Source organism: Pygoscelis adeliae, unplaced genomic scaffold, assembly GCF_000699105.1.
Source record: "Pygoscelis adeliae isolate BGI_AS28 unplaced genomic scaffold, ASM69910v1 Scaffold186, whole genome shotgun sequence".
In the NCBI taxonomy this organism is placed as follows: Eukaryota; Metazoa; Chordata; class Aves; order Sphenisciformes; family Spheniscidae; genus Pygoscelis; species Pygoscelis adeliae.
In genome coordinates, this window is record NW_008825071.1 from 7,030,809 (window position 1) to 7,044,901 (window position 14,093).

A 14,093-nucleotide genomic window follows, 5' to 3' on the forward strand; every position below is an offset into this window, starting at 1 on the left:
TTGCTGATATACAGCTGTGATTTAGCTTTTCTAACAATTTCTGTACTACTGCAGAACCACAGGTAACATAGGTTTCAGTTAAAAAAAAATTATGTGGTAAAGTTAAATTAGCTAAACTTTAGAAAGAAAGCATTTTCAAGTTCAAAATTGGTGTTTGTGGTTGTTGAGTTCTAGATAAATACTTTAATACCTGAGTAGCTGATAAACTAAGAAAAACAGCATACACTGATGGAAGATAATTCAATCTAATGTCATCTGATCAAACTTTAACATACTTCAAAAAAATTAAAACTAAGAACTACAACTTGTAATAGTGTTGTTATACCTGTGATAGTGTAAGAAATACAGGCCAAACTAATATAATTGGAATGATGTGACCTAAAGTTATTTTTTCAGCTATTTAATAAAAAATATTATTTTTACCAAATGTGGCATATTACTATACAGGATCAGTCTTAATCTAAAGGTATAATGGATTTTTTCCCAGCCTCCTTACAAAGATTAAAAGGAGAGGGTGTTTTTCTCCTTCGTAGCAACGTGGTTTCAGAGTGAGATGGTGATTGTTGCCTGACCACTTGATTGTGAGATTTCTTGAAGAGCTGGAAAAATAGTAGTAGATTTGCAGGTATTCTTTAGAACATTAGCCGGCTTTCTGGGGCAGATTCATTCTAGGTGCCACTGTGAACTATAAACTGGAAATTAATTTCTAGATTTAATATTTTTGCTGAATACCTTTTAAAAAGTATGAGCTTATTTGTCTGTGGATATAGATAAGAGCTGATCAAAGCATTATGGCTTAAGTTTCAAATTGATTAAATACGTAGCTTTGTTTGGAACTTTCTTTTGATGCACAGTGCATACATTTTCATTTGGGTAGGAGAGACGTTAATTCACAACCGTAGCTGGTACTATTGCTATGGAGGTAGTCTTCAACTTTTTGTGGGAAAAGCAACTAAGTTTTCTTTCACTTTTAAAAGAAAAATTCTGCAACCTGTGTTGCAGTAAGCAGGATTGTTGTCTTCTGGAGAGATCTTAAGCGTTCATTCCTGTTCTTTAGGAGCACAGTGTTTTCTGCAATTTCCACTAGAGGTTGCTCAAATGCTAGTGCTAGGAATCAGTTGCCCTCTAGAATTCGCTTTTCTTCATCCTCTTTATTTTCCTGTTCTTTGTTGTTGTCTTTTAATATTATTTCAATAGCAAGTACAGTAAAGCAGGTGGTGGGTTTTTTAAGTGGAAAAAACAGTGGTTGATAGGTACCTTACTAAATTATCTTGAGCCCTGCTGTGTTTGTGAATTTTGCAAATTAGTAAGTGAGCAATCATTCTGAAAAGCAAGTTAGCATAATACAGACATTTTCATTTTAATGCACTCAGAAAAGTCAATTTCTCAAGCAAAAAGGGACCACCAGTCATAATTGCAGTCATGATATTGCCTTTTGAATACATCTGGATTTTGTGAGAGGAAGTTGAGTATGTGGTAAGCAATGCATGTTCCACATTACAACCTGTAGAACTGAAGACTTTTTTTTCCTCAAACTTGTTTCCACATTAATTGCCAACTGCACCCCCCCCCCCCCCCCCGGCTTTATTTCTTCCCCCCAGGTGATCTGTATAGCTGGTAAATAATACCTATATACCTGATCTGATAAATAATTTAAGGAAATCATTGCTGATGATATGATTCGTGTTTCCCTTTCTGACTGTTGTGGAGCAGTACCTTACTTGTTAGGGACTAAAAAAATCTTATGAAGTAATTGGAGCTGAACATACAAATATGCATGCCAGGAAATTTGTTTATGAGGTCTTAACTTTTGCTGTTCTAGGGGGACCACTAGGATAGCAATTTCTAATTAAGTAATGCCTAAGAAAGTTGAAATTTTGTATACTCCAAGGTAGGCTCCAAGCAGAATGGCCAAACCAGAATTGAAGATTTGACTGATGCCTTCAGCTTGCTATTTCCTTCTTTTGAGCATCCAAAACACATTGACTTTAAATCACTTTTTTCTACCTTGAACTTAATAGTTACTGTCTTGCTTTTCATAAAGAAAGCAAGACAAAAAAAGCCCGTAAGAAGATTGCTTCTTCTTCAAAAGCCTGTAAGAAGATTGCTTCTGTCTTACAGGCAAAGTGTAAGACAGTGTAATGGCTGAAACACAGCCATTTGCCAAAACTCAAGAGTTGCTTTAGGTTTTCTGCGATTTCATTCCATCATCTGTGTAGTTCTTTGCATCAACAATCAAGTTCATACACTGCAACGGATTAGTGTATCTGTCTCTGAACTGCAAAATTCCTTCTATTCTTTGGTTGCTATTGTGTTTGTAAAAATGTGATTTATCCTTCCTCCTGTAATTTACCTTCCCCCTGGTATAGGAGAAGTCCTGGCAAAAGGGTGGATAATAGTCGTGTATTCACACAGCTCCATCCCAGAGTGACTAGCTGGTTAGTTTGGGAAAACAGTTTTTCCACTTTGGGATCCTGAGGAGGCACATGGAGTTCAGCATTAACCACCCGCAGGGAGAGTGATCCCTTGATAGAAGATTCACATGGGATAATTCAGGTCAGAAGGGACCTCAGACGTTCTTCAGTCCAAATTTCTACTCGAAACAGGGTGAGCTATGAGATAAGATCAGGTTTCTCAGGGCTTTTCATAGGCATGATCTCTTTTAAGTTGAGACTGAGCAATTACGGTTAAAGAGGAGATTAAGAGGTTTTGCATGGTTTTAAGTGCATGGGTATGTAAAACAGCTAAATGTAATGATTTGCCTATCAGTAAAGTGTCTGTCTTCAGAGTAAACTTTTGAAGTCTGTGTTCTTTTATATTATCACAAGGTCATGTAAGAGTTAAAATTCTCCCAGTATGCTTTACTTTTGCTTCATTTGAATAATTTAAGATTAGTACCGGTCTTGGTCAGCACAGCTTTGTTCCTCAGATTGGTACCAGGCAGGAAGGGGTAAACGGACAGTGTGCCCAAGAAGCAAAATTAAACTGTGGGCACTGGATGTTTTTTCCCCAAAGTATAGACCACAAGCCTGTGAGACCAAGATGCTGGGGCAAATATAGTGGTTCAGCGTCTTACTGCAAAGGGAACTTCAGATAGATCTCCCTTAATGTGGCTCTGCTGTCATTCTTTACTATGTGCTATGGACTGAGATTTGTTTATCTTTCTGAGCCATTTATATATGTGTAATTATCACCATGTTAATTATGTACCTTCATGAATTCCTGTTTCTGTTCAGGTGAGTTGTCCATCTATTGATACAATTTGATATTCATATAAGTATTTCTTATAGCCCAGCTAGAGGCAAACTTTGAGGAAATGGAGGATCATCTATTGTGTCTTGAGGACCTATGTGAACAGTGTGAGTTGGAAAGATACAAATGTATGCAGACATTACAGCTGGAAAACTACAAGAAAACAAAAAGGTAAATAAAACAATTGCTATAAATATAAATTATATAAAATATAACCTTTTGTGATTATTTTTTCCCCGCATATAATACAATCCCTTTTATTTTCATCTTTTAAAGAAATAGTAATCTTTGACAGGAAGTTGTAAATCTGTATTAGATTCATTGAATGTCGGTCTAAGTCGTGGTGATGAACAAAGAGTGTGTGTGTTTGGAAAATTATCGCTACGTTGTTGTTAAGATGAAGTCATGCTTATTATTCTCTACAAACAATTGGAGTGAGGGCTATTGTTAATAAGCACCGATAAATTGTTGTTTCTTTTAATCCCTTGCCCTGTTTTTTTAATTTCTTTTTTCCCCATGTATTGTACCTGTAAAAATACCAGAGGAGCTGTATTTTCCTCTACCTTCTTTTCAGTTCTATCCTATCCTGTACTACGAGTACCGTTCACTCTGTATTATAAGTATTGATCTCCTGCCATTCTCTTACTTGCAAAGACAGGGCATTACTACTTGGAATCAAAGTTCAACTTGTAGTAGTATGTGTGAAAAGTCAGAACCTCCAACTCTTGAGCTTCGTGTTTACCTAAAAGATAAAGTAGCAAGAGATAAATGTTAAAAGCTCAAATAACTTAAACTGTTGACTTTCTTGTTTTTGTTACTGACAGTGCCAAAGATAACCTTACTGAAGGAGGTAAGAAAAGCAGTATGAAGTCCATTATATAAATGAGGAAATGAGGGGCTAAATTGAAGCAGCTTGTCAAAGGCAGTCTCTGACAAGCATGTGTTAGGGAGTGGTGGGTAGATGCAGATGCTGTCAGGTCTGGAGCCAGCACTGACTTGAGGGTAACCAGGTTACTTGATCTGTCCAACCAGATGTCCTTCTCTTAGCCAGGGGAAGCACCCTGGTACCCTCCTCGCTTCTCTTGATTGCGGAAGCAAGTTTGACTCATGCGGTATGGTCAGAACAACTGGTTTGGTTTATGGTCCTAGTTAGGATGTGGTGATCAAGGGCAGGGCTGTGCCAGACAGCAGTGGTCGCATTTGGCATAGCTTATCCATTTTCCTCTTTCTTGACCCTCCTTTTGCCATCCTTGTAACTCTTTTTTTTTTTTTTTTTTTTAAATCCCAGTCTCCTCCCAAATAAACAATCCACCCCTAATTACTTTTTCCCTGTTGGTCCTGGTTTTGCTACATCTGTAGTCAAATTTGGTATTTCTGATACCATTATCTAGGCAATGTTGGCCTTTTATGGTGTTACAGATACGGTTACCGAAGTACTACTGGTGTTGCAAGTTCTGCCTCCCAGAAGGTCCCTAATACTTTAAAGGTCACCCTTCAATTTTCTGTGAAGTTTGACTGTTTCTCACCTAACTCCCCTTTAACCATCTGTGAAATCCAACTGTCCCTCATGGTGCTATCTGTAGCTTTTGTCAGCATCTTACTATGTTATATGTCACATCTAGCAATTTCTCATGTGATGTCCTTTAGTTTTTCACATCCTGTTCAGTTAGCTTAACCTCAGGCCAGGGCAGTGGTCTTGTCATTTTCCTGCAACCTGGGTTTTCTCTTTCCCAAGCCAGGGCAACACCATTTTCTCTCTCTCTGGGAAGAGCCAACAGTAGTCAGTATGGCTGAATATTCACTTGTTCGGACCTATTTAAGTAATTAAATATTTAATAGTAATAAGTTCAAAATTCTAAATATGTGCTATTTAACCAAATAACACACAAATTTAAAATGTGCATAAACCAACAGATTTGTACTCCCTAAAATATAGTAATCTTTCTGAAGTTTTCTGAGTTTTGTTTGTTCTCTCTGCCGTCCTCGCTCCTTCTCCCTGTCCCCTAGCCTTTGCTTTCAACATCAAAATAAAGTGTTAAACTGTTGCCTACTCTGCTTAGCAGTATCTAATCTGTTTTATAAATAGAATGCTAAGCAAACTACTTAACGTAATTATAAGCTGATTACATTTGGTCAGATCTAGACAAAACAGGAAAAATGCAGGTAATTTCTGGTTGATGATTACCACTGTATTTATTTAGGTAAGAAATTAACTGCTAGCTCATTACTAGAAGGACACTTGCCAGTGTAGACACTTGAAGAACGAACAGCCAGTTAACTTAATGTGAGTGTGATTTGTTTTGTATGTTTGGAACTCATATCCTGTCTTCCTGTCTTTAGTGTTTGGGGCTTTTACTGTGATACCAGGTACTGAAAGAATCAAGTGAGGGTTCAGGAGTCTATGCTCTCTCTTTAACACAGGAATTATTTTTAGGGAGTGAGTGGTTTTGTGTAAAAAAAAAAGTATTTCCTGTGTTTTGACGATATAGGGATGAAAACTGAGATGAACACAAACTCTAGAAACTGTGGTTATTTTAAGCATGTAACAAAACAATTTTATTATAAAGTCACTGTAGAGCTTAGGCTAGAAGACTTCAAGTCTTTTGAAAAATCTTCCTTCATGAAAGATTTAGAAGAAAGTGCTTTAGGTCAACATTAAACCTTTGAAATGCAGCTTATGGTAACTATGGGAACTGATTTTCAGAAATAGGTCTCCTTCTTAAATAGAGCAACTTTACTTCCGTTCAAACAGATCAATTTTTCCCTTTTGTCATTGTGTTGAGTACTAGTTTCAAAGTACATCAATCCAAGGTGTTTTCCACAATATATTTTGAAGCCTGGTGTTTGGGGGGGATTGATTGTTTTTCTGTGTGCTTATCTCTGGATTTTTAATATTCTCCTTTTTGTTTTTACATCCATTGATCAGGGTACCAGTGTTGTTGTATGAAGTCTAGATTCCACCCTTGTTTTCTCTAGTTAGTCTTGCTGTAATTGTTTGCATGTATGTTAGGTTTAAACCATGCTGTTTTGTTTCTTGTCCTTTTCTCAATCAAGCACAATTCTTCTTCCCTTCCCTTCATCCTCCTACTGAGGATGTACTGTTTCTGACTGCAGAAAACTCCTTGTATCCCTCCAGTCTCCTATGGCAGTTCTTGCATTCCCAAGGCAGTGCACTGTGTCCTTTAGGAAGCACTGTCAGAAGCTCACTTCTGTGCCAATTTCTATGTGCACCAAATTGCAGGCTTATGGCATAAGATAAAATGTTTCTGTCCTGAAGCTGTACTTCCTATGAAGCTCTTAGTACCGTTTGCATCCATTTCAGACAGATCACTGTTTTTTGAAAAACAGAAACTCCTGGTTATTTTATCAATTACAAGGAGCTGTCCAACTGCAACATTTTGTAGGAATACACTGGAGATAGCAAAGAGTCCTTGTCACTGGAAATGAGTGAATACATTTTACTGTGTGTCATTTGACTTTAAACATAGTTGTCTGAATTTTAATTTTTTTAGGATGCCTTGTTTAAGAATCCTTTCTGTTTTTCAGTACTTGTCTGCTTTGAGAACAGACATAGAAGGAAAAGGAATGAAGAAATCTAAAATCCTGAGTCTGAAGTATACCCTGATGCTAGGGTATACTTCAACAGATGAATGTTTAGTAATATTGCACACATTAGTGGGACCAATTTTTTTTCCTTTCTGGTGAGATTTAAAGAAATGCTTTACCTGAAGAGAAAATATGTTCTTAGAATGTATATTTATTCCTAATTTTTGTATTTTAAAGGTTTATTTGTTGTCAAATAACGTGTAACCCCATGCTTTGATAATTAGTGCAGTAGATGAGGAGTTGGACAGATTGCATAATTCTTGTTAGATGCATTGCCGTGCCAATGATGGTGGTTTTATGCTTTTGGAGGAGAAGAATGTTTGATTCACTTTCTCATTCAGAAGGGTATAAAATTTACGGCAATTGCATTGCGTAGATTAGAGACGCGTATGTGAGAAAATGTCTTAATCGGTTACCACTGTTAAGTTTATTTCTTCTGTATGGTCTTCTGTTGGTTTTATCCCTCTTTCTAGAGGTTTGGGAACATAAGAGATGGTAAGGATTGTTGCAGTTAGATACAGTAGCTTACGTTAGGCCTGACCAACATAAACATTCAAAAAGTAAATAAAAAAACTTCTTTAGACAATTCAGACTAGTCTGCTTTTTGAAAAAGTTCCTTCTAACTTGGGCCAATTAATAGTTATTTAGTCACTAACATACAAAAATATTTTGTTTTTTTTTTTTTTGCTATGTTTTGCTTTCAAATATTATCTTCACCTCCTGCAGTATCACTGTAAAAAGCTGCCATTTTTTCTGTGATCTTGTTTAGCCTAAATTAATTTTTTTTTTTACCAAGGTCAAAAAAGAGAAGATGGAGTGGGTAATACACTGCCACACAAAATCATGTTGCCTAAAAGACTTCTATGTCTGTAGATCTTGTTTAGATCCCACAGTGTTCCCCAAGTGATAAGCTAGAACAGTACTCTGTACAGTACATCATCTTCAGTGATGACTCACTCTCATTTGGCAGTGATAAATTTAAATTGTACCTTCACAACCCTTTTAAGCTTTACATGTAATTTATCAAATTAACTTTTTATACGTAAAAAATATACCATTGTTGCAAATGTTTCAAACAAGTATATTTTTTCCTTCCAACATTAAATGTACTACGAATTATTTCTAAGACTCTAGCTACGTGTTTCGTAGTTCTTGTGAAAATTTTCATCAAAATAAGGTTTCATGCCGTATTCTTCTTGACGAGTCTTCTGGTGGTATAGATCTTCAGCTGCTATACCTGCGTGTACCTGGGTACATAAGTAATGATTTTGCAAGGGTGGATGCAGAACTTTTATTATCTTCAGGACAGCTTTCATGGAGGACTTGCAGTGGATGACTGGCTTTGAGTTTTCAGTAGGTGTTAATTGTATGACTGTAAGTTTCTGAGCTCAAAGCAGAGTTCACATTACAGAGATCTTTTCCATCCTGTTGTTTGTGAGTTTGCATACAGCACAATCAGTAGCAAGTGTTTTCACGGTGATAACTGGGTGGAATTAATTTTATGGCCATCAGTTATTGCACTTCTTTGGACAGACAGATGGAATGAGAATTCCTATTGTTCCTGAAAAACTGGGCTTGCACAAGCTTTGGAAAAGTTCCCTTGATAATTGCGCTTCCTTTTGTGTAATTTTAGGGCTCTAAACTTTCTTTTGTTTGCAAGAACGCTTGCAGTACAGTGTTTTGCATGCATCAAACCCAAAGGAGCATGCTGCTTCATTATTAGTGAATTTTACTCCTGTCAGTGCTCCCAAGGATTTGAAAACATTGGGTAAGACTGAATACATAGCAGATCAAAAGATTGTAGGGTTTTTGGCAGGTTTTTATATTATTTGCAAAGTGTGAATGTGCAGTATAATTTCTGTCACTTTTAAGTTGATTTAATTTTGCCCTTCTTTTGTGGTGGTCTTTGCTTGATGCAGAGAGACAGTGACATTGTTATAACGAGATTTGTTGCGTACCTTCTCCTTATAGTTTCGTTTTCTTTTGAATAGGCATATAAAAGGTTTTTTCTTTGTTGGCTTTTGTGACCTGTGATTAAAGACTGAATGTTTGTGTTGGATCCTCTGCATCTTACAGCACCTTTTACTAATGTTTTCTAGAAAATGTTAAACATGTCAATCCTGCATAACTTTTCACTAGCTTTATGTAGTGCTGGTTACTGGGCATAATCTGCAAATCCTGTCAATCTGTTAGTACCAGGCATTCTTTGTCCAGACTTATTGTACCAATGATAGGAACAGATGGTTTAGGACTGCCTTAATCATCACTGTGTACACTTCCTCACCTCAAAACTGCATTATTTATCAAAGTCATTAATTCATTGTGGCTAGTGTCAGGAGAACAGGGCTTAGGTGTTTGTCATTACCTCTATAAAATCCATTCTCTGCTTTTGAGCAAGGTACTATGCCTCCTGATAAATTCTGTCTTTCTTCACTGTGAATTATTTTCCTGAGATCTTTAATAATTCCTTTTCACTTACATCCAAGAACAGTTTGTTTAAAAATTGTTCAAAACAATGTTAAATGCATTTATTGACAACACCTCTGTGAGGGAGATTTTACATTCCTGTGTCAAAGGGGTGTGTTGAGGATGCCTGAAGTGGTACAAGTTGTAACTTCTATCTGCCACAATTGTATTCATGCTGTGTGGAACCGCATTCAGCATTTTAGGTAAAGAGTGCGTATGGGGTTACAGGCTTTTTTTGCTTTGTTTTTGTGGCCTTGTGTCTTATTATATGTCACTTAGTGAATAAAGTTTGGCCAGTTTTTGACTACTGTAATTTTTTTTCTTTTAATGCTTATGGGGAAATTGATGGCCAAGTTAAAAGAAGGTCTGGATTTTGTTGTGTGGCTGTTTACCAAAAACAGGTTTGCAGGAACCCTTTTTCTTTCTAGGAAAGACTAAGGATGATGGAGTTGATGCTGGAGGTGGCCTTTGATGGTGGAGTTGTTTGTACCTTCTCTTAAATTTCAGCTTCTCTTAAATTTCTTTGTAGCTTCTCAAATTTCTTTGTAGCTTGTAGTTGTTTTTAGCTTCTCTTAAATTTCTTCTCTCAAATTTCAGCTTTAAACTTTGATTCCTAAACTTTTGGTTGTATGATAAAAATAAATAAACTGTGCTGATACATGTATCTTTTAGTGATCCAATGACATTGCATACTAAGATAAACATTAAAAAAAAAATTTAAAAACTGTCCCCTTTTTTTAGATAGCAACAGAATGAAAGCAAAAACGTAAAAACTGGGTCCTGTGCAAAATCTTACATCTGAAGGCATAAGCTTTTGGAGGGAGCTAAGAATTCATTCTGCATTTCAGATTCCAGTTTGGAATGGTTCCAATGCTAAATGGCCTGTATCAGCCTCTTAGCAGAAGGACAAAACACTTGGTTGCTTTTAGTGATTTCACTTCTACCATTTTCTTCTGTTTTTAATGCCATCTCTCTCATTTTTACTGTTTTTCAGAACGATAGTACCTGAAAGGTGACCCCCAATGTTCTTCATCAAGATAAATATTTGTTTCTTTTTTTGAAACATCCAAAGAGAAATACTTTCACTGTACCCTGAAACTAATAAGTATATTAGGGTAGTATTTGTTTTTAGTTGTATTTATTAGCTTGATTACCAGTTAATGTTTGCAATTTCTGTTACAAAATTTTGCTTTGATCCGTTCCATCTTTTGGAATGAAGTTGATGTAAAAGTTTTGCTGGAAGACACGGAAAGACTTCAGCTACTTTTGTAGTTGCATTTGAGTACGGAAGCAAAAAAATCTCCATTGCAACATTATTTAAATTCCGTAGCTCTTTGCTCTTCTCTTTTACTAGATAAAATTTCACATCTGATGGTGAAGAATCCTGACCTGTCTCCAGTGTTTTTTCAGATAAATAGAAAACCTTGCCTGCTGCTTAATTCCAACAGTAATCTAGTAGTAGTTTTAGTTTTTATTGATTTTTTCATTACTTCAGTCTCAAAGGTATTTCAAAGTAGTAGTTGGCCTAAGTGGTCTGAAAAGGGTGCTCAAGGAATCTGGGGCAGGGAAAACATTTTTGTGTCATTGTCATAAGTGCTAATCCTAAGTACACAAAAACATACTTGAATTATTTCTGTGCACCATGCAAGTGACGTAAATTTTGAGTTCTCAGGTTTTTGGCTTTTACTTCTGATGACATCCAGAGGAAAGTCCCTCTCATGGCTTTTTAGCTTACTGAAGCTTGAATCAGGCTATGGAAGGAAATTTTTTTTATATCATTTTGAAAACTTAATGGTACCAGCCATAACGGGTGAAATGCAGTATTTCTCAGGTTTTGTTTTGGATCTTGTTAGGTGCCAGGAATCTTTTAAAATTAAATTGCACATAAGCAGCTATACTTTCTTTAAATGTTAATTTTTGTTTGTAAATAGTATTTACAACTCAACGTTTATAAACACATTTCATTGTAAAATCTTTCAAATTTAGTCCTCAAATTTTACCATCCATATGCTGTCTTGAGATTGTCTTTTGTTTATGCATGGGCTAGTATTTTGAATTTAGTGGCTGTTACTTTCAGAGCTAGTGTTATAAAATCGCTCCTGACATTCATTTATGACTTTGTTACTTTCTTATCTGCCTGCTCTTTTCTTGAAGATAAAATATGGAACTGTCAATTCTGGCTGCTGGCACTATTGTAAAGAATGTGGTGTTTCTGTGGTCTCTAGGTATTTAACTGAATTCCCTGGTGTTTTGTTACATTTGGAAAATGGATCTTAGTGTTAACAGCCTTTTGCATGATACAGTAGAGCCTGAGAACTTTGTCTTACTTTTGTTGTACGAACTAAATTCCCATTGATTTCAGTAACTTAAAGCAGGATAGTTTTGACTCCTTCTCCTCCCGTATTCCTCTTTCTGGATTTATTTTTGTTCCTCAGTGATAACCAATATAATCTTCTTCCTAGCGTCCATCTCTTCTGCCCAGTGACTAAAGCAGGGTTAATCCAACAGTGCAATGAAAAGCCTGAGGGGAATGGGAAGGTAATTGGGAATTTATATTTGCCTTCTAACTATTCATGTAAGTTCTTGTTGTGTCAGTTACTCTGTGGGAATAGTTATATATTGTAGACTGTTTGTTTCACCTGTTGTCTCCAAAATTATTTTTTTTTACCATGAACCCTGAAGCTCAACTTTTCTGTAAATTAAGAAGTTGAGACCACTGACAACATGATCATCGGAACATTCCAAGTAACTTAAGAATAATAATTCAAAAGACATATCCTGTCTCAACAGAGCTTCAAGGCAGTACAGTTTTAATTCGCTTCAGAATTCAGTGTACTTCTTGCAAATAAAAAATTGTATAAAAGGTATACTTCAGACTAAAGTGGAGTGTTGTATTTTTTCAATGTCTATATCTATCCTTTTCCTCTATACCTGTGGCTCAGGTCTTTTTTGATGAGATGTTTCAGAGAAGTTCTCAACGGCATCTCTTGTGTTAACAATGCTTTGATTTCATTTCTTTAGGTTATTTTGAACCATGAGACATTATAAGCTGTGCCTTTTTAGGCATGGTGCATAGGGGGGTTTATAGTCAGATTTACCTATGTCCATCATGCTCAGAAGGGGCCAAGAATCTGATTAGTGTGTCTTTTACACTGGCATTAAAATATACCTGAGTATCGTCTTTGTCCTGACTTAAGTATTATCCTGAAGAAGTAGGCAACCAGGCTTATACAATTGGGGTTTCGCTGACAGTTGTTGCCCTTTACTTGCTGCTATCGTGTTGGTCATTTTCAGCTGAATTTGAGGGGTGTAGAATTTCACAGAGTAATTAAGACCCCATCTATTTTATGAAAACAAGCAACTGGAGAGGAAGAGATTAAAATTGTTGCCTATATGTGTGGCCAAACGGCTCTCGTGGGCCTAACTCCAGGGTAGGTGGAGCCTGTACAGGCTCTTGCCTCTCAGGAAAGAAGCTGGGCTTCATAAGTTGCACTGCACACAGAACAAGATTACTTTTAAAGTGCTTCCATGCCTTTATAGTCCAATTATTTTAGTCTTTAGCCTGTTATTTTAGCCTGTTTTTCTTGCTCAGTGGTACTAAAATTCATCTTTCACTGAGAGGAGGTATTTATATTGTATTATAATACAACTATTAATTAAGTCCTTTCTTCTGAAAGCTTACTGTTAACTATAAAAAAGTAAAGAATATTCTTATTTGTGTAATTTGCCAGATTTGTTGGCACTAACCCAAAATTTAGTCGCTAAAGTAAAAGAGCATATAATCAGATGCTAAATAGTAGGTTGTATTGATTAGTGGTCAGACTCAGCATGCGGGTTCCTTTAACCCTGGAGCGATGCTGAGCAGCCCACGCTGGGCTTCAAGAGTCTTCATGTGTAGCGAGGCTAGGGGCAAGGCAGGTGTGTGTTTTCTTTCTGATAATAATGGAAAGGATTATTTCATCCATCTGTGAAGTGCATGAATTTTTTTGGACGAAAACTCTGTAAAATCCAGGAGCATTTCTCTGTGGAAAGCTTTCAATTGCCTTAAACTAGTTAGACAAATGGGGTTGAGGGGAAGGCTAGCCTTTTCCTGTGGAAAACATGTATAGGGTAATACACTTTTGAGCTGAAGCAGTTGACAGAACTCTTCTGCTGAGATGATTCATTGTACTGCAGTTTTGTCTTCTAGTATGATGTTGTTAGTAAGCTATCCATCAAAGGCTGAGCTCTGCTGCTGTAGCTTTTGTGTAAACCTAATGTGAAAAACGATCTCAAAGAATGAACAATTTAAAGTAAAAGAAAAACAAATACAAAAATGTAATACATAGCATCAAAGCTGGGTAATTTAATATGGCAAGATCTAAAATAGTAAGAGGCAGCAGTCCTAGCTACTCATCCAGGCCTACTTCCAATGCAAGTTTTTCCTCCTGCTTGCCTTTTAACCTCGTTTTGAAGACGACTGTTTTCCAAAACTGTTTTCAGTTTAATCTTTTTTTGTTTTCATTACTCAAGCTAACTGCTTTTTCTATTATAGAGTGTCTGTGTTCCAAATACACAGCTTCCTTCTTAATGTGAGTTCAGTGTATTTACTTCTGCAGATTATTTTTTGTCTGTGGATTCATAGAGGAGATGTAGGAGGTATCTTCTTCCTGACAGTTTATCAATAAATGCAAAAATATTTATTTACTTACAAAGGGGAGGAGAAATGTAATACTTTGTAATACATTTTTTTCTGTACATCTGTCTAGAACTTTGTAATTACACATTTA

The 14,093-nt window shown here is 36.3% G+C and overlaps 1 protein-coding gene across 2 annotated transcripts in view; it reads left to right on the forward strand.

Moving 5' to 3' along the window:
• Positions 1–14,093, forward strand: part of DTNBP1 (dystrobrevin binding protein 1) — a 68,276-nt gene that overhangs the window by 13,551 nt on the left and 40,632 nt on the right. For both annotated transcript variants that reach the window (XM_009326492.1, XM_009326491.1), the window contains one exon: positions 3,291–3,423. In XM_009326492.1, coding sequence (XP_009324767.1) covers positions 3,291–3,423 — 133 coding nt within the window. The remainder of the gene's footprint in view (positions 1–3,290; positions 3,424–14,093) is intronic.